The sequence below is a fragment of the Lynx canadensis genome, chromosome E2 (genome assembly GCF_007474595.2).
Source record: "Lynx canadensis isolate LIC74 chromosome E2, mLynCan4.pri.v2, whole genome shotgun sequence".
Classification (NCBI taxonomy): domain Eukaryota; kingdom Metazoa; phylum Chordata; class Mammalia; order Carnivora; family Felidae; genus Lynx; species Lynx canadensis.
In genome coordinates this window covers 48,404,570-48,425,249 of record NC_044317.1, presented here as the reverse complement: position 1 = coordinate 48,425,249, position 20,680 = coordinate 48,404,570, and the positions used below count along the sequence as shown (strand labels likewise).

Genomic DNA, 20,680 nt, shown 5'->3' with positions numbered 1-20,680 from the left:
AGTTCTTTATATATTTTGGATATTACCCCCTTATCAGATATATCATTTTCCTCCCATTCAGTAAATTGCTTTTTCATTTTGTTGATGGTTTCCTTTGTTGTGCAAAAGATTTGATGTAGTCCTAACAGTTTATTTTTGCTTTTGTTTCCCTTGCCTCAAGGAGGCAGATCAGAAGAATATTGCTAATGCTAATATCCAACAGATTACTGGCTATGTTTTCTTTTAGGAGTTTTAGGGTTTCAGGTATTAAGTTTAGGTCTTTAATGCATTTTGAGTTTTTTGTGTATGGTGTAGGAAAGTGGTCCAGTTTCATTCTTTTGTATGTAGCTGTCCAGTTTTCCCAGCACTATTTATTGAAGAGACTGTCTTTTCCCCATTTTGTCTCCTTTGTTGTAGATTAATTGACCATATAAACATGGGTTTATTTCTGGGTTCTTTATTACGTCCCATTTATCTATGTGTCTATTTTTGTGCATGTAGCATATTGTTTTAATTACTGTAGATTTGTAGTATTGTTTGAAATCATGATACTTCCAGCTTTGTTCTTTTTTCTCAAGATTGCTTTGGCTATTTGGGGTATTTTGTGTTTCCATACACATTTTAGAATTATGTATTCTAGTTCTATGGAAAATACTATTGGTATTTTGATAGGGATTGCATTGAATCTGTAGATTGCTTTGAGCAGTATAGACATTTTAATAGTATTAATTCTTCCAATTCACGAACGTGGTATATCTTTCCAATTATGTGTGTCTTCAATTTCTTTCATCAGTGTCTTAAAGTTTTCAGAGTACAGGTCTTTCACCTCCTTTGTTAAATTTATTCCTAGGTATTTTATTCCTTTTGATGCCATTGTAAATAGGATTATTTTCTTAATTTCTCTTTTTGCTACTTTGCTATTATTATAATGAAATGCAATAGATTTCTGTATATTAATTTTATATCTTGCAGCTAACCTTTATTGTTTGCCTACTGTCTTCTAAGCATTTTACACATGTACTAACTCATTGACTCCTGACAATAGCCCTGTGAAGTATGTATTGTTATAATCCCTGTTTTATGGGTAAAGAGTCTGAGGCACAGAGACATTACAAGTAGCTTGACCGATGTCTCAGAGTAGGCCCTCAGGAGCAGGACCTCCAGGTGGTCTGGCTCCAGAATATGTGCTCCTAAGTAACATGGTCATCCAAAGAGTACGCAGGAATTCTGCTGCTTCACATTTGCATGCCTTTGTACCACTTGTTTGCCCTTTTGCCTCTAATACTTTTTCTAAAAGACTCTGGTCAAGCAGAGGGTGCTCCTTTGACATCTTCTCTGATTTCTGTTGCCTATCTCAGGGGGGCAGTCACTTTCCTTGGAGTTTGAATAGCACTCTGTCAAATTTTGTTAAACTACACAGTAGTGTATTTGTTGGAATATCTGATTCCTTGTGTTATGAGCTTCTGGAGAGCAGGGACTTTTTTTTTATGGAAAATTTCAAATAGTTGCAAAAATAAAGCTAATAATAAAATGTATCTACATGTACTCATTGTGCAGCTCCAGCAATTATTTCATGGCCAGTATTGTTTCATTTATACTCCCCTCCTCAAACTGGGATATTTTGAAGCAAATTTCAGACATCAAATAATTTTATTAAGATTTCAATTATATTACTAAAATATAAGGTATCTTTACAAAAAACATAACCACGATACCATTATTGCACTAAAAATGAGTACTTCTTCAATATCATAAAATATTCACTGTTCAGATTTCTGTAATTATCTCCTAATTTTCTCTCTCCCTTTCCTTCTCTTTCCTTCTGCTGTTTTTGTGCCTTTATTTCTTCCTTTGCCCACCCCCCCTTTTTTTAAAGCAGAGTTGTTTGAATAAAAATCCAAATAAGGGCTTTAGTTTTTAATCTCCGTGTTCTCATTAGCACCTGGCTTAGTGCTTGACATATAGTAAATCCTCAATAAATGTTTACTGAATGAATGACTCATCAGAAATCTATGCACATAAGTAGAATTCGTGTAACCTTACTGCCATAGTTGGTTGGTTTCTTGGGGTGGCTTTTGGTTTCTGGTCCCCTTAGTTAGGGACTGACTCAGATGCTTGCTGCTATCAGTGCTTGTGAATGTTACTAAAGGTGTGAGGACAATCAGAGTATCTGTGACTCAGACATCTACAGGCTAGAAGGAAATGGGCCAGACTTTCTTGTCTGTTTTTTGTCCTTAGTCTCTTGGTATCTCACTTTGAGTTTGGACGGACCATGTTTGGCTTTTTTGCTATTTCTTCAGAACAGGGATCCTGAAGGAGCTCCTCAAGAGCATGAACAGAGCTCACATGGTCTGGGTTGTTCAGGGTCATGGGAATGGAGCGAACAAGGTATGGAGAGGTGTTAAAGAATCATCAGGCTTTGATGATGTATCGAATCTGGGAAATAAAAGAGCAAGGTCTGAGGAAATAGGGGTGGCGCAGAGAGAGGTGAGTGAGCTGTGGGGTTGGGAGGGGGAGACCCGGTTTAAATGAGGGGGAATTTCATAAGGAGTTTGGATGTTAGTGTCATGAGATCTGGGAAACAGCCCTCTCTAGTAGGGGCTAGAGAGACAGATGCAGGAGCCGTCTCTGGAGAGGTCCTCGAGGCTGTGGAAGAGGGTGGTGTGGAGGTGGACAGTTGGCGTCCCACTACTAGATCTGGTGTGGGGTGCAACACACGGGTGGGGGGTGGGAGGAAGAGAATGCCCAAGAAGGAAAAGTTGTCTGTGGTGCCTTAGGTGTTGTAGAAAAGTGGGTCTTAGACATTGTAGAAGTGAACAATGTGAGGACAGTGAAAAGTTGTCCAAGGATGGACACTGACTTCATGCTGCCTCTAGAGGTCTTGGGTGCAGAGGGGCCAGGAGAAACCAGATGATGAGGAAAGGGGAGTGCAGCACATGTTTCCATGGCTTGGAAGTGAAGGAAATGAGATAATAGGCTAACACTTAGTGGGATTAGTAAATGAAGGGTATTCAGGTTAGGAGAGTTCTGACCTCCCAAGGGGGCAGAAAGAAGGAACTAGGGACTCTGGAGGTGCCTGTGTGCCTGGGCCTGTGGAGACTCTGTGAGTAAAAGCTGTATTCAGCTGCTTCTGATTCACCGGAGACACCTGTGCAGGAAGTGTTACTTGTCCCTAATAAAGAGGCCGGGAGATCTTTGACTCATGAAATCATCTTCTTACCCAGAAGAAAATAGGCAGTTTCTTCTGGGAAGGTTGAAGCTATGGCCTGTTGTTTCTAGATAGACTCACTTTGTTAGCAGGCATGCAAATGACGTGAGCTAATTTTCTGATCACTAGATCAAATATCTATAGACTTGGGCTTGCTCTGACTCAGCAATTTCTCTTTCTTCCTCCTGTAAAGAAGATATTATCTCAAGTAGTATCAACGGCAGCACGTTTTTGTCTAATTTATAATTTTTATTATAAATATAGAGCAAGTTTCACAAATAATTCAGAAGTGGCCCTAGCCAGGCAAAATTAAATAACACAGAGTAGCATAGATGAGGGGAAGTATAAATAGACTGTGTGAGGGTTAGAAAACCCTTGAAAGAGGTACCTGAGTACAGAGAATTCCCAACTAGCCCTCTTTGAGGGGCATCTTAGACACAGCATGACATCAAGTAATCAATACAGAATAAAAGCCTTTTCTCAACAGCCCCAAAGAGACTCCCGTCTGCTTAGAGGGAGGCTGGATGGGAAGTGCATTGACTCTCCTCCGGCTCTTCTTTTCTGTTCTGCACACTGGGACTTGACCCCATGGGAGAAAACATTTCAGAAGCTGTTCAAGAAGCCTCTGGCCCAGTTATCACCCTCCCGTCCTAACCTCTCACAGCCCGGGTTCCCAGGAGCATCAGCACAAGTGCAGCTTTCCAGGGTGTAAACAATGCCAGCAGGGGCTTGAGTGTGTTCCCTTCAGGGCATCCCCACTTGTCAAGGACCAAACGCACCTTAGCAGAGGCTGGGTCTCCTGAGAAAGTGAGTGGGACAGACACCACGCACAGCAGAGACCCCCGTGGAATGGAATGGTGGTTGAAGACTGGCCTGAGATGCTGCGAAACTGAGTTAGACCCATCTAGCTACAAAAGAGGCCACAAAAGAGCCCCAGACATAAATGCCTTGAGCAACTCCTGGCCAAGGGGACTTGTGGGTTTGGCGGCTTCTTTCCCCTAAGGCAGGCAGATTGGCTTATATAGATAAGCTAAGTAAAAATAGCCCCTTTCACATAAACTAGCAGATGCAAAAACTAAAATGGCAGAATGTCTCAGAGGAAAGGGAAAAAAACCCAATATGCCAAATTGGGCATTCTTTAACAATTATTTAAATAATCTCTGAAGGGTGGCTCCTCTGACTCCTCTCCCAAATTCCCAGCTGATTGTCTGTTAAGAGGTGAATGTTCTCTGAAGCTATAAGCCCTCCTTCTGTGAATATTTCCTTGAATAAAGCCCATAAAGTTGTGAAACATATTGCATTTGTGGGGCATTTTCATTAGGAATCGCCTGTGGACCTTGGCAAATAATTTCCCTAATTGCTTCCACTGGGTTCTCTGAAAACAGGCTTGCCAAATGGCTTTGGTGGCATTCTAGTCAAGCAGCAAGGTGTTTAGGCCCTGGTAGACAACTCTGATAGTAGACAAAGGTGGAGAATTTGCCAGTTCAGCATTGGTTATATATTCGTTTGCCCGTGTATGGTGGGTTCACACTGGGCTTTGGGGAGATAGAAGCTTTTACTTTTACTTCTTTCCTCTCTTCTTTTCTGGCACATGCATTTCAGTGGATCAGGACATAATTCACAAGGTTACAGCAAATTCAAGTTAGACTCCAATAGGACAGGACTGGGGTGGGAAGGAATGACTGTGCCCTGAATAAGTAAATTTAAAACAAGTTTAGGTCAGGAAAACTTGGGAGGGGCAAAAGTTCTGGCAACCGCCCAAGATCTGCTTTGCCAAATTTCAATGACTAGGAAGGCTGGGTTTCCTAGGAATCCCGGATGTACCTTTTCGTCTATTGACACTGAAGGGAGGGGCTGTAACCAGGCAGCCTGCAGGTGCCTCAGTTAGGGAGTGAAGTGGGGAAAGAGGCTTCGTCCCCTTTTCCCTGAGGGGAAAAGGGTCTCCTAGTGATGGGGATGAGGAGCTTGGGAAGGAGTCAGCAGCGCAGAGAGCAGGACAGAAGGTATTACTTCTTTTGGACTTCTGAATACACTGTTTCTGTGGCTGTTAGGGGTGGGGAGGCTGACGCTGATTTCTTTGGTGCCTGGACATTGAAGTTCAGGGAAGAATATGCAACTTCATCAGTCTGAAAGGCATGAACAGTGTGGTCAGTTCAATCAGTGTCATAGGTCAGGCTCTCACCTTGTGTCGTGTGATTGAGCACCACGTGCTATCACCACTTCGAAACCTTTAGTTTTGGAGAAGGGCTTTTATTACCCATTACTACTCTGCTTGCTAACATCCTGTGGAGTGATCATTAGAAGAGGTAGATTATAATATTCATAGTGAGATGCGATGATACAGCAAAGAGAATGGACAAGCTACAAATGCATAAAAGGATATGGATGAATCTCACAAAACAATTTGAATGAAAGAAGCTAGACACATACAAGGATATACTGTGTTGTTCATTATGTAAGAGCATAAACAGACAAAAGTAATCCAGTGCACTGGAAGTGAGGATAGTGGTTACTTTCTGGAAGAAGTCCAGAGCTGGAGGGTGTTTGGGGGGGTAGGGATGGTTTGTTTCTTGATCTGGGTGCTGCTTGTGTTCAACTCATGAAAATTTACACATGGTTAAAATGCATTTATGATTTAAGCACCTTTTGATATATGTGTATATTCTACTGAAGGGTTAAGATGAGAAAAATGTGGTAAAATTATTATAAAGAAAGAACCAAGACCTCAGACCCACCAGAATGGACACTGTACTTTGTTGGTAAGAGCAGGGTCAGTGGAGGTAGAGGAGGGAGAACGGCTTAGTGACTTATGCTGGGCATTGTGCTGGGTGCTTTCCATTTGCCATCTCATTTAATTCCTTCAACTTCTCTTTGAAGTAGGCAGCATGCCCATTTTACAGATGACAAAGCCAAGGCTCAAAGAGCTTAAGTTACTTGTCCAAGGTCACAGAGTTACTGAGAGTCAGAGCCAGGATTTAAACAGAGGATGAGGTTAATTCCAAAGTCCACGTTCTGGCAATGAGGTAGACTCAAGGGAATAATTAACCAGTACTCCTTTGTTTGTTACCGTTTTGAGGAATTTTGACCCAAACTTGATCTCACATTTGTGTTTTCAAGAATAACCCATTCTAGGGGCACCTGGGTAGCTCATTCGTTTAAGTGTCCGACTCTTGATTTTGAGTCAGGTCATGATCTCACGTCACGGGTTCGTCAGGCTCTATGCTGACAGCGAGGAGCCTGTTTAGGATTTTCTCTCTCTGCCTCTGTCTTTGCTCCTTCCTTACTTGTGCAGGCAAGTGCACGCACGTGCACACACACTCTGTCTCTCTCTCTCTTAAAAATAAATGAACATTACAAAAAATAACCTATTCTACACAGAGATATTTCCATGAGAAAATGAGCCAGTGAAACTGGCTATGCTTACCTTGTTATGCACATTGTCAGAGTGGTCCTGACCTGGGGAAGCAAAGGAAGAGTTATCAATCCATGAAAATGCAAAGCTGATTTATGGCCTTGGAACAGGGGTTGGAAGGTGGAGATGTGTGTGGGGTTCCTAAGCTCTCATGATTTCTAGCTGAAGGAGCTGGCAGGTGGGAGCAGGGTAGGGTAAGGAGGTAGCCTATGATGGCTTGAGGAATTCACTTCCTCAGTGTCTGTGGTCCACACCCAGGGCATTAGTACCAGAGGGGGGGGCAAGAGTAGAGCCCAGAAGGCCTTAGTCCACTTCTGAAAATTTCTTCCAGTTCACAAGGCCTTGATTTTTTGCCCAGATGTATTTCTCAGCAACAAGCTTCAGTGGCAAGGAGGGACGTCGAGGCCCACAGTACCCAGAGCACCACAAGACAGGGAGAGTCTCACCAAAGGAGAATGCCCACATCCATCATAGAGGCAGGAGGGGGAGGACTATGGGTGAGGAAATGGCTCCTGGAAACATGTCCATCTTATGCAGGCCTGCCTGGCCCGGGTGGAGTGAGCGTCTCTCCCAGGGCTGTGTCTCAGGGGAATCTTTTGTGGCTAGAAGGGTATGAGGACCTATGCCAACCTAAGGTTGGGAAATGGAAATCCCTTCTAAAAATTCAGAAGGTACTGAGTAGTTCGGGAATCCAGGATTCACTGATGGGGCGGGGCACGTGGTGGAACATGTCACGTCTCACTGGGTGAGTGGCTTTACTTACTGTGGTTGGAGGCTGAGAGTTTGTGCTCTGTGAGATCACGCAGGTCACTTGTCCTAAATAAATATCAGACAGTGTGACTGCTATTCCCAAGCATAGGATCTTTGCTCCTTGAATTAGGAAGGACATCATCAGCAGGTAATTCCTTGGGGCTCCTCAGTGTTCATTTATACCTAGATTATACTGCCTTCCCTCTTACGGCCTCTTTCTTGTGTACCCACAGTCTCCTCTAGGCTTTACTCCTGTCCTGTTTGCTGGATGTCCACATTTAGGTCCATTCTTTATCAACTGCATATGAGCCTACCTGTACGCTGACACCTTTCCTCTTTTGTAGGTAGATGCTGTTTTATGTCTCATTTCACTTATTGCCCAAAGAGGCCTTTGGCTGTTTGTACCCCTTCTTAGCTTGTCCTCCTGTCCTATCCCTCCCTCCTACTACTGTCAACAGAGCATGTGACTCCCATTCTCCTGTTCCTCCTTTCATTTTCTCATTTGTTTCCTTCTTGGGCCTTGGCTTCCCTGACTGGGAGACAGAAGTATAATGGGATCTGCCCCCTCTAAACAAGATGGGGATGGGAATTACCATGTCCGAGAGAGAGTGGAGTGCAGGAAGCATGGAGAAGAGATCCACAGGAATTAGTGCCCAGAAGCAGGGGTTTAGAAAGGAGGAGGAGTAGATCCAGGCCCAGAGACAGAGGTGAAGTCTCCTTCCCTCTCCCAAGCATGGCAGTTAGCCTTGGAGAAAACAGAACAATGGGGAAGGGCCATCATACCCGCCAGACTTTCTGTTACACAGAAAGTATAGCAGGGCTGCTATGAGAGCAACCCCGGCCAGGACTCCGATCACGATGCCGGCAATAGCCCCAGCGGAGAGGCCAGAACTTTGTTGTGTGAAATCATCTGTCAGGGAAAGAAGAGAGAAGAATGAATGAGGGTGACATCATTTGACAGTGGGGGTCCCCCAGGGGACAACTCTTAACATGTAGTGGTCTCCACTCGTTCCTTCAAGGAATACATTTCCTGTGGGAAGTTTGCTGTGAGGTGATTAGCTGACTTCATCCGTCATTTTTTTTTTTTCTCTCACTGTATTCTAGGCTGGTGATGAGGCTTGCCTCAATTCCATCCTGGCCTTTCTGCACTCAGATATTGTGAAGGCCTTGGAAATGTGAGAAAGATTGATTGCTATTTTTGTATAACTTCCCATCTTTTCACGGTCGCACATTATTCTGTGTTCAGGTGTGGCACCAGACTCCACCCACTCCTGCTTACTTTCCCTCACAGGCATGTTTCCCCAATAAATAAGTAAATATTTTTCTCAATAAATATAAATAAATAAGTAATCCCACTTTAGCTGCATCTCAGGGGATAAAAACTAACATAACAGGCTTGAAACTTTGCACTCAACTCCTTTTTTTCCTTTTCCATGTTCAGTCAGTAACTATGTCCCAATGGCTTTTTTGCATAATGCTTTCCATACCCATATATAGTACTGTTCACATCTGTTTCTTCTTTTTTATTTCTGTTGTCCTTACCAGTCAACTCAAGCCTGTATATAAATGTTAGCTACTGTTATGGGGTACTTACTATGTGCTAGGCTCTGTGGTAAGTACTTTACTATTGACTCATTTGATTCATATAATAACCCTTTCAGATAGACACTATTTCCATTTTGCAGATTAAAAACATTGAGGCTGAGAGTAGTGAATAATTTATCCAAAGTCATATGGCCAGTAAAAAATGGATCTGGGATTTGACTTTAGGACTACCTGACTTTGTAGAAGCTAATGATAATAGTAGTAATAATGGCAGCTAACACTTATGGAACATTTCCTCTGGGCATAGCATTTTTGCTAAGGGTTTAATTGTTACATTAAATCTTTAAAACAATACCATGAAGCAAGTACTCTTATTACCACTTTCAGTTGAGGAATATTAGGCTCAGAAATTAAGGATCTTGTGCAAGAAATTTGTAATTGCAAATACTTACATTAAAAAAAGAAGACCTCAAATCAATAACCTAACTGTACAGTGTAAGAAACTGGAAAAAGAAAAACAAACTAAACCCAAAGCTAGCAGAAGGAAGGGAATAATAAGAATTAGAATGAGGAAAATAAAATAGTGAGTAGAAAAACAATAGAGAGAATCTATGAAACCAAAAATTGTTTCTTCAAAAAACATTAACAAAATTGACAAGCCTTTAACTAGATTGACTTTAAAAAAAAAGAAGATTTAAATTACTAAAATCAGAATTGAAAGTTGGGGGGAGAAAAGAAAGTGCGGGAAATTACTGTCAATTTTATAGAAATAATAAGTATTATAAAATAATAAATACTATAGGTACTATGAATAATTGTATGCCAACAAATTAGATAACCTGGATTAAATGGACAAATTCCTGGAAACACAAAATTGACCAAGATAGAATCATGAAGAAATAGAAGATCTGAATAGATCTATAACTAGTAAGGAGATTGAATTAGTAAAAGCATTCAGCCAAAGATGTTGACATCTTTTCATGATAAAAACCCTCAAACTAGGAATAGAAGGAAACTTTCTCAATATGGTAACGGCCACATATGAAAAACCCACAGCCAACATCTTCCTCAATGGTGAAAGACATTGAGTAAGATGTTTTTCCTCTAAGATTAGGAACAAGACAGGGATGCCTGCTTTTGTCACTTTTATCCAAAATAGCATTGAAAGTCCTAGCCAGAGCAATAGTTAGGCAAAAAAAAAAAAAAAAAAAAGTGTCCAAATTGGAAAGAAATAAAATGATCTTTGTTCACAGAGGACATGAACATAGAAAACACTAAAGATTCCACAAAAAAAGCTGTTATAACTAATAAATACAGCAAAGTTGCAAGATACTAAATCAACACACAAAAATCAGTTGTATTCCTATATACTAACAATGAATAATCCAAAAAGGATATTAAGATAATTCTATTTACCACAGCATCGAAAAGAATAAAATACTAGGAATTAATTTAACCAAGGAGGTGAGAGACTCATACACTGAAAAACTACAAAACATTGCTGAAAGAAATTAGAGACATAAATAAATGGAAAGACATTTCATGTTCATGGATTGGAAGACTTAATATTATTAAGATGACAGTACTACTCAAAGTGACTACAGATTCAATGCAATCCTGATAAAAAAATCCCAGTGACATTTTTGTTTGCATAAATAGAAAAATCTATCCTAAAATTCATACGGAATTTCAAAGGACCCCAAATATCCAAAACAATCTTGAGAAAGAACAAAGCTGGAGGACTCATATTTCCCAATTTTCAAGTTACCACAAAGCTTACAAAGCTACAGTAATAAAAACAGTGTGGTACTAGCATAAAGACAAACAAATAGACCAATAATACAGAATAGAAATTTTAGAGATAAACCCTTATATACATGGTCACAGGATTTTTGACAGGAGTGCCAAGACCATTCAATGGAGAAAAGACAGTCTTTTCAGCAAATGGGTGTTGGGAAAACTAGATGTCCATGCAAAAGAATTGAACCCCAGCTTAATATCATATATGAAAAATTAACTCAAAGACCTAAATGTAAGAGTCAGAACTATAAAAACTCTTAGAAGAAAACACAGGGTGAAAGCTTCATGACTCTGGATTTGGCAATGACATCTTGGATATGACACTAAAAGCACAGGCCACAAAAGAAAAAAATAAGTGAACTGGACTTCAATTAAAATTAAAACCTTTTATGCATCAAAGGACACTATCAACAAAGTGAAAAGACAACCCCCTGAGTGGGAGAAGATATTTATAAATCATATAGGCCATAAGGGGTTAATATCCATAATAGAGAACTACAACTCAATAACAACAAAAAACCTACTCAAAAAATGGGCAGAGGATGGGGCACCTGGGTGGCTCAGTTGGTTGAGTGTCTGACTTCAGCTCAGGTCATGATCTTGTGGTTCATGAGCTCAAGCCCCATATCAGGCTCACTGCTGTCAGCCTGTCAGTGTAAAGCCTCCTTCAGATCCTCTGTCCCCCTCTCTACCCCCCGCCCCCACTCACGCTCTCCCCAAAAATAAATAAATATTTAAAAAATGGTCAGAGGAATTGAACAGACATTTCTCCAAAGAAGACACCCAGATAGACAATAGGCACATGAAAAGATGCTCAACATCACTCATCATGAGGGAAATACATATCAAAACCACAATGAGGTACCACCTCATGCCCATTAGAATGGCTATTATTTAAAACAAAACAAAACAAAACAAAACAGAAAACAAGTGTTGACAAGGTGTGTAGAAACTGGAACTTCTTTGCATTCTTTGTGAAATGGTGCAGTCACTGTGGAAAATGGAATGGCAGTTCATCAAAAAATTGAACAAGGAATTACCATTTGATGCAGCACCTCCACTTCTGGGTATATATGCCAAAGAAATGAAAGCAGGGATTCGAACAGATATTTGTATACCCATGTTCATAGAAGCATTATTTATAACAGCCAAAAAGTGGAAAAATGCAAAAGTTCACAGGCAGATAAATCATAGACAAAATGTGATACATACATACAAGGGAATATTATTCAGCCTTAAAGAAGGAAAGCAATTCTGATATATGCTATAAAACGGATGAACCCTGAAGACATTATGCTAAGTGAAAAAAGCCAGACACACAAAAAACAAATATTGTTATGATTACATTTATACAAGGTACTTAGAATAGTCATATTCATAGAGACAGAAAGTAGGATATAGTGGTTACTGGGGTTAAGGTCAGGCATGGGACATTATTGTTTAATGGGAACAGTTTTCACATGGGAAGATAAACAGTTTTGGAAATGGGTAGTAGTAATGGTTGTACAATATGAATGTCCTAATGCCACTGAACTGTATGCTTAAAATTGTTAAATGGTAAACCTTACGTATATTTTGCCACACACACACACACACACACACACAAATGGTAACAGAGGGGAAGAAAGAATCTTGTGCAAGGTCACAAGAGTAAATGCCAGACCCAGGATAAGAAACTAAGTATATTTGATTCAGACACTTAGCTTTTAACCACTTTGCCATTCTGTTTACTGAAATGGTCTCTTGATTGCTATTCTGCCCCCTGTGACTTCTATCCATTTTGCACATCATTGGTGAGGATTCTTCCCAGGAAGATGGAACACGGTGTTACTTACATTCACCTTACGAATGTAAGGTGTCACTTACATTCCACATTCAGCTTGACGAGGTCACTTTTGCTGGAACTGACTGGGTTGGAGACCTCACACTGATAATCCCCGGCATCTTCCCTCCTGACAGGGTCTATGGTGAGGGTGCTGTTGTCTGGGGACAGCTTCATCCTCTCCGTGAGCTTTAGACTCTGGTTATTGAAGAACCACCAGATGGAGACTCCTGTGTTATTTGTAGAGCAGGTCAGGACCACAGAGTCCTTATGTTCTGTGGCTGTGGTGTTGCTGATGTTGATGGAGGGCTGGGACACTGGCTCTGTGGAGAAACAGAGGAGGTGACAGAATGAGAGGGGGCCTGGGGCCATGCTCCTTCTTCCAAGATCTCGGCCACTCCGAGGGCCCCACTGGGCTCTGTAAAGGTGCCCCAGAGGATGGCCCTGATGTCTGCAGAAGAATGAGTGTCTTTGTTCAGGTGGTGATCTATAAGGAGGGGGCTGTGCCTCCCCGTCTGACCTTCAGGTCCCCCTCTGGCCCTCAGTCATCTGTCTGGTCTGCCTGGACATCAGCACCTCACACCTCTTAGCCCATGTCCAGCATCCCCATCAGCAGGTGGAATTTTTTATCCAGTGGCTTTTGTGTGACCCTTTCTAGAGTTTTCTGAAAAGATCAGGCACCTTTTTTAGTATGGGAGCTTTACATAGAAATGGAAGATATTTCCCTTTTGTTAAATAATTAATTAGAAAATGAGAACAGCCTAGCCAGTCTTTGTGAGCTTAGGACCTGGAAAAGTTCCAACCTAAAGGATTTCTCAGTCTGAATAAGATTTTTACTTCCTGGCCTGTGGGTTGAATATTACAGGGAGGAGACGTTTAGAGTAATGGTTACATTTTAACAAAAGGCTGGTACTCTTAGCTGTATGTATAAAGATCTACTTTTGTACTGTTCCTTCTGTCCCGTGTAGGGACTTCATCCACCTACTTTTCAATTATGCACCATTATTCACTGTCCTCCTTTGGTGTATCATACGTGCTGGTGTCACCCAGTGTTATGTAGCTGGTAGACTTCAGAACCAGGACACAGCCCAGAGGCGTCTGCACCAAGGCTCGCTCTGTCTCATTTCCCTGCAGCCTCACCTGAGGGAGGTTCTGGAGCAATTGGTGGCACAGTTTGGCCAGACTGCAGAGAGGCTTCTCATGTACCTACCTTCTCCTGTCCCACCACAGATGACATTACAGCAGAGTCAGTCATTGGACGAGCCAGTAGCAAAAAGAACCCTCCTTCTTCCTCTGTAAGCCCCCTCCACTACATGGGGCTGAGAGAACCCTATTCCCACATACCAGGCTGGACTCAAAATCTGCCGTGAGAAACCAGAGAGCAAGGGGAGGAAGCATCTGCAGATGTGATGGGAGAGCTCAGGGACAGATCTGTGTCGCAAGCAAATGCAAATTAACTTCTTCTAGGCTCTTTTCTGAAAACCAGACAGATCTCCACCACCGTGCTTGATGCAAATGCTCCAGGGATCCACTTACCAGAGACTGTGATAGTCTTGACCGTGAACTTATTGAGGCGAGTGCCAGGGTTATAGGCGAGGCAGGTATAGGATCCACTATCATTCACAGTGATGTTGGGGATAAAGAGCTCCTGTGAGGATGGCTGGGGGCTCCCATTGATAAGCCAAGAATACTGTGCAGGCGGGTTAGAGGCTGAGTGGCAGGAGAGGCTGAGGTTTGCCCCTGGACGGTAATAGGAGTCTGAGGGGGAAATGGTGGGGGCATCCGGGCCATCTGGAGCAAACAGAATAAAGCCACACGTGATGTAATCCAAGGGAAGGGGAAGAGGAAGATCTGGGTGTGTATAGGGGCCACAGTATCCCTCTGAGCTAGGTCATAACCCTGTTTTAGAAAGTCCCAACCAGGGCACCTGGGTGGCTCAGTCAGTTAAGCATCCTACTCTTGGTTTCAGCTCAGGTCATGATCTCATGGTTTGTGGGATGGAGCCCCATGTCAGGGCTCCATGCTGTTAGGGTGGGGCCTGCTTGGGATTCTCTCTCCTCCCTCTGACCCTACCTCACTAATGCTCATGTACTCTCTCTCAAAATAAATAAAAATTAAAAAAAAAATAAATAAATAGTCCCAACCATAAGCCCCCTGTGTTCACTGAGCCTGAGTCTGAGATATTAACTTGTTTCCCCCTCATAGGCTATCGACCGTCCCAGGGAGGAGCAGCCTGTTCCCTCCTAGTCTTGGCTTAGGCTGGGCCTTCCCAGGTTTGCCTGAGATAAGAAGCCATGGCCAGCCTGGGTGTCTAGGTGAGAGTCAGGTACTCAGACCCCAGAAGGACAGATGTGGCCTGGCCTCTGGCAGCGTGGATTTGGGGCTGGCAGCCTGGGCCATGTAGGAATACAAGTTACTCACAGAGAACATTCAGGGTGAATGGGTCACTATGACCAGCACTGACTGGGTTCCAGGTTTCACACTCATAAGGTCCTGTGTCATTCCTTGTGACACCATGTAAAGTGAGAGTCCTGTTGTCCAGGGACAGCTCCAGCCTGGCGCTGTCCGGGAGGCTCTTACTGTTTACTGACCACAGGTAGCTTGTGTTCTGAGTCTGAGGTTCACACGTTAATACTACAGAATCCACGTTCTCCACGGGGTCCGAGTTGTTGCTTGTGATGTTGGGTTTGGGTAACTCCGCTGTGTAGACAACAGAGAGAACATTGCCCTGTGTGATACCTGTGATTCCTCCAAAGGCATCTTCAATCAGAGCTGCCTTCTCTCGTCTGTCTGCCAACACGAGTCCTTAAGAATAAAGCAGATCTGTGTATCTCAAGACAAATGCAAGAAGATGTGAGGGCTCAGAGAACATAGGGCCCCTGCTCTCTGTCTGAGAGCAAGGACAGACTTTCTTAGGGTTTGGTTGTGGAAGACACAGGATAGGGAGTCAGAGACCACCCCAGATCTCTCCTGGTTCTTCCCTAACCAGTGGACTGTCTGACCAACCTCAGAGGCCTCACCTGGAAAGTACAGGTGCTGAGGCCCTTTCTACTGCACAGACCCACACCAACCAACCTACGTGTGTTTTCCACAAGGCCGTGCTTTCCACAGTTATCCTGGAGATGGGTAATTATGGGCCTTCCCAGAATTTGAAACCCTGGAGAACACTGGGCAGCATGGCCTGGAACAGGGTATTTGAGAAGAGTAACACCCAGGGACACCAGGGGCAAGCCTGGAGGTCAGCCCAGTACTCAGGCTGCAGGGCCACAAAGTTAGGCAGTCCTGCTGAAGTGCTCCATGGTGACTGGCATGAGACAGTGACTCCACACAGGGTAGAGCAGAGTCAAGACTAGAAATGACCCAGAAAAGAGTAAGGGGGGACAGGCAGGACCTGGCTGGCTTTGGCAGAGAACTATGTGCTCTGCCCTCGGTCTTTAAAGTCTTTTTTTCCCACTGCAGAGGGCAGTGAGGACCATATTGGTCTTTCCTGAAATATAAGTGGATGTTTTCGAATGCAGAAGGGGTGAATGGTAGGAGATGGTGGGGTGGAGGTGGGGGTATTTGGCCCCATGGGCCATTTGTAAACACAGTTATGAGTTGGAAAATTGAGACGTTAAATTGTTTTCATATATGAAAATCACTATTAATACCCGAAAAATCTAAGACCAGTTTCTCTAGGAATATCTCTGTAGAGAGCACTGTACGTTGTAGACCAAGTTCTGCAGTCAGTCAGGGTCGCATCATGATCAAAGGAAGATGTTCTAGCGGGTTCAAAATCAGTGACTCCCTGGGTAGAGAAAGGCATGTGAGTCCTGGTAAGAAACAGAATTGATTGGGAGACAGTCTGCGGTGTCTCTCTTATATAAAGGGAGGGATGATACGAAATTAGTAGAAATGATATGTGTTACGTTAGTAAATTTAGGAAAGAGGTCCTTGCCACCAATTTCTATGGACAGTCAGGCAAAATGGAAAGAAACCCATACTTGCATGTGGCTTTCTTTTGATCTCAGGAAACATAAGTTTGATCAAATTTATCCAAATTGGGCAGCATCCAAGTGAAAGGACAGTGACTGGTAGGTCTCACTGTGTGAGAGGGTCCCACCCTATGGTAAAAGTGTCACATGAGCACCCAGGTGCATGTGAAATAGGCAGTAAACTAGTTAGATGGCACAGGGTCTGGCCAGCCCCACCTGGGAAGAAGCACTGGGAGGAACGGGAGCCTCACCAGGATGAAGATGTGAGTCAGGAGTAAAAAGTGTGAAATGAGCCCATGAGCTGGGGACTGCAGACCCGCCCTTCTGTCTTTGACTTCCTGGTTGAGTCATGTAGAAGAAAGTAGATCAAGGGGTCACACGTCCCTGACATGTGGTGTGTTCCACTTGTTGGCATCATGGAGAGAAAGAGACCTGGATGAGGGAACGGTGAAAGCTCGTTTCTCCTGGTGATCAGGCTGCTGTTCTGACTGATTTCTGCATCCTTTACTGTTGCCTGGGAGGGTGGGCCTGGCCACAGGTGTTAGCAGAAGAATCCAGGGAAGGCTTAAGAGTAAAGGAAGTTATGCAGATCAGGGGGAGTCCCAGCTGAAAGGAGGAAGAGGAAGAAGATGAGGGACATAGAAGGAACAGAGAACCAGAAATATCCAAGGCTGTGAGCAGTGGGGGTTACAAGTGACTTCAAAGACTCCAGGCACTGAGAGTCCACAGCTGACCCAGGGGCATGACCAGCAAATCCCTGCAAACACTCCCATGGCTGAGCAACACCAAAGACTCTTCTCTGGGAGTGGCCCGAGGGGCTGGTGGTCAGAGGGATAGAACATGGGTCTCAGCCCCTAGAGGGACAGGGAATAGAACCTGTCCAGAACCTCCTAGGACTCTGCATCCAGGCTCCAGACTCTGAAGAGACTAATAATCATTCCTTCCTTCCTTCCTTCCTTCCTTCCTTCCTTCCTTCCTCTCCTCTCCTCCCTCCCTCCCTCCCTCCCTCCCTCCCTTCCTCCCTCCCTCCCTCCCTCCCTTCCTTCCTTCCTGAAACAGCAATGGAGTTCTTGGGCCTGTACCAATTAGGGGTATACAGTAGGAGGAGAAGGCAGAGTCCTTTCCCTCACACTCCAATGGGAGTGACATCAACATAACAGGAAACAAATAAGTGATTCCAAGTCCAAAGTAGGGAGCTGTGGATTGGCCACCTGAGGGGAGGCCTGGGCATTCCCAGCACTGACTCTGATTGTTGATGAAGGTAATTTAGTTCTTGAGTAAAAACAGATTAATTCCTCATTTGCTCTCACTTCCCAGACCAGAGAATCTACTTTGAGCTGTGGATCCCTAAGAAAGGTCTGATCCAATAGCTGGTCTCAGGGTCCACAGATGCCTAATAAGGCCCCCTGGGTGGATAAGTCCAGGCTGTGGCTGCAGACAAACCTCATAGGATTGTGATCTGCCTGCCGCTCATGGTCTGTGTGACTCTGATTCAATGTCTGCATCACCCCATGCCTCAGTTTCCCCTCAATAAAGTCAAGTAAATGGTCTCAGGCTTGCCATGTTGTCTATAATTAACCTTAAATATTTCACACTTACCTGGCCTAAGGCTTGGTATAGAGGAGCTTCCCAAATAAACATTTATTATTATTTGCCTTCATGAGAGACAGCTCCTGGGCCTGATCCCTGGTGCGGGAGGAGCACCCAGGAGCATCAGGAGCATCTTCTCTCCTCTGTTCCTCCCTGGGGGTGCTGACCTTCCTCTGGAGTCTCCTACAGCTCCAGGGCAGTCAGACAATGGCCTAGGGACCTTGCCTACCTCTGCTCTCCACCGCAACTCTCAGGTGAAAGACCAGGCTCTACCCCTCCCCAGATGTGGCTCTTGGGACTGAGCCCTGGCTGGTGACCAGCTCAGGAATTTCAGGACTCAGGCAGCAGGAAATCATTGCTCCCAGTCAGCCCTGCCAGGAAGCCAAAACCCAACCCTGGCACAGACTCCCCATGATCATTGCAATCAGGAGCCCTGAGACAGGGGTCTGGGCAGGGGCTTTCTGAGCTGAGCTTCTCTATGAGGAACCCAGGAGGCCCCTCAGGCCTGGCCCGGACTGAGCCCTGCAGGGTCTTTCTCAGAGGCATGATCACAGGGAGGAGCCCAAGGGGTTGGACTGAATCAGTCTGCCTCTGCTGAGTTACTCCCGTCAGACTGGTCCTTCTTTTTGCAGTGAATGTCTGCTAGGGGTGGAATCCAGGAAGGAATTCCGATCTTATGAAGTTTGTGTCCACTGTGTGTGTCCTGCACTAAATGCTCAAACCCCACATGGGACACAGTGCAGAAGGGAAGGGAGGTACAGTCCAGGCCCGTCAATCCTGTGTGTACGAAGTAGAATTCACTCCACCAGACATCAGAGGTGACAGGAATTACTCACGATATACACGGAGCTGTCCAGTTAATCTTTCAACTTGAACATTCCTCTTTATGATTTGTAGGGTGTAGTATCCTGTGTCCTCCAGGCTGATGTTCTGGAACAGCAGGGATCCGTTGTGATATAATGTCTCTCTGCCGCTGTGTGCAAATCCTGGGGTAATTTCTTGTAAGTCGGCTGCATATGATACAATTTCCCTATGGGGATCTATAGTTGTCCCTTTGAACCAGCCAAAGCCTATAAGATTCGCAGGCAGATTGTGGACACGCAGAAGAACGTCCTTCCCTTCGGCAGCATTGGGCGGCACCGATTCAACAGTGACTTGGGCAGTGGTGGGAGGGTTCCAGAAGGTTAGGAGTGAGACTAGGAGGGAAGAGAGAAGACCTGGATCAATATTTGGCCTATGTATTGGGACGGAAAGATGTAGCCCTGGAGACTGAGCAGGTCCTAATCGCTCAGCCTTGGGCCCAGGGGTGAGCATACGCGCGCACGTGTGTGTGTGTGTGTGTGTGTGTGTGTGTGTGTGTGTGTGTGTCCTACTGGTCAAGGTCAGCGGCACGACCACCATGGCTTCAGTGCTTCTGAACTTGTGATTTCCTCTGTTTCCAATACTCTCCCTCAGATGTCCGTGGGCTCACTCCCTCACTGCCCTCAGGTACCTGCTCACACTCAGGGGGTCCTTGGGAGAGGCCTGCCCACACCGCCTCCTCTAAAGACCCTCTGTCTTCACATTCTGACCTTTCCCTGCTCTGTTCCCTTCATGGCCTGTCAATGCCCGACCTCCCATTCTGTGTCTTTGCTTGTCTGTCTTTCTCCCCAGAGAAGTGTGCTCAGGGAGGGCAGGGACTCTGATCTGTGTTGTGCCCCAGTGGTGGGGCCGGCTGCAAATACCTGTGGATGAATGAATGAGTGTTCCCAGGGCCCAGCATTGATGTGTCAATATCTCAGGTTGGTGGGAGGGGCAGCGTTTAGGGTCCCTTCTTGCTCACATCGTTTCCAAAGTTCAACCCTCAGTGATGAGTAACTTGGGACACAGCACGTCGCTCGCTCGCCTCTTCCAGATCATGAGATTTTCCTGTTGCTGAGCCGGGAGCTCCCTGTCCTGCCCTGCCCTGCCCTGTTCCCATGTCCCCTCTCGGCGCCCCATCCTCCCCTGGGAGACCGCAGCCAGTCTCTCTCTTCCTTTCACCCTTAACCCAGGGGATCGTCCCTCTCACCTGCCAGCAGGAGCTCCTGCCAGGGAACACGCCCTCCTCGAGAAAGGGCCGAGGGGGGCTCCATGCCGCCTGCTGCCTGCTCTGTCCTTCCCTCTGTGAGGAGAGCTTCGGCTCCAGAAATGCTCAGGAGCACCGCTGTCACGACAAGTTGGCTCTGTGGTCCTTCCTCCCTCTGGGCTGAGCCGCCTCTGGGGGCAGGAGCGCTTGGCCGGGTCACGTGGGCGGGGGCGGGGTCTCTGCCAGGTCCCTCCCCTTCCCCTCCCCTCCCCTCCCCTCCCCTCACTCCTGCCCTCCTGGTCTCCTTCCCCTTTCATTTCGTCTACGTTTGGGTTCCCTGCGAACTGCTGAGGCCTCTCCCTCTTCAGCTGGGATTTCCCACCATATGTGAGTGCGTACACAATGCCCTTGTGTGGACAAGCGCAAGCCTGTGGCATTGGTGTCCTGGGCGCTCCCCGCAGCTCAGGGTCGGGGCGCACAGTCAGCCCCCTGCAGCCCTCTCTCCTCCCCATGTGGCTTTTCTCTTCAGAGCAGGAGCCCGAGGGGCTACCCC

At 45.1% G+C, this 20,680-nt stretch overlaps 1 protein-coding gene across 2 annotated transcripts; it reads right to left on the bottom strand.

Moving 5' to 3' along the window:
- Positions 1 to 3,421: 3,421 nt before the first annotated feature.
- On the bottom strand, positions 3,422 to 20,362 carry CEACAM1 (CEA cell adhesion molecule 1). 2 transcript variants are annotated; one of them, XM_030297609.1, is made up of 9 exons: positions 20,131 to 20,362; positions 18,917 to 19,276; positions 14,938 to 15,216; positions 14,053 to 14,307; positions 12,561 to 12,839; positions 8,133 to 8,259; positions 7,363 to 7,415; positions 6,612 to 6,643; positions 3,422 to 5,313 (listed from the first exon to the last, which is right to left on the bottom strand). In XM_030297609.1, exons 1-9 carry the CDS (start codon positions 20,192 to 20,194, stop codon positions 5,194 to 5,196), a joined length of 1,569 nt encoding a protein of 522 aa, XP_030153469.1. In that variant the 5' UTR covers positions 20,195 to 20,362; the 3' UTR covers positions 3,422 to 5,193. The 2 variants fall into 2 exon arrangements, with proteins under 2 accessions (XP_030153469.1, XP_030153470.1); XM_030297610.2 differs by lacking the exon at positions 7,363 to 7,415 and having other exon boundaries at positions 20,131 to 20,359.
- Between the last annotated feature and the right edge of the window lie 318 nt (positions 20,363 to 20,680).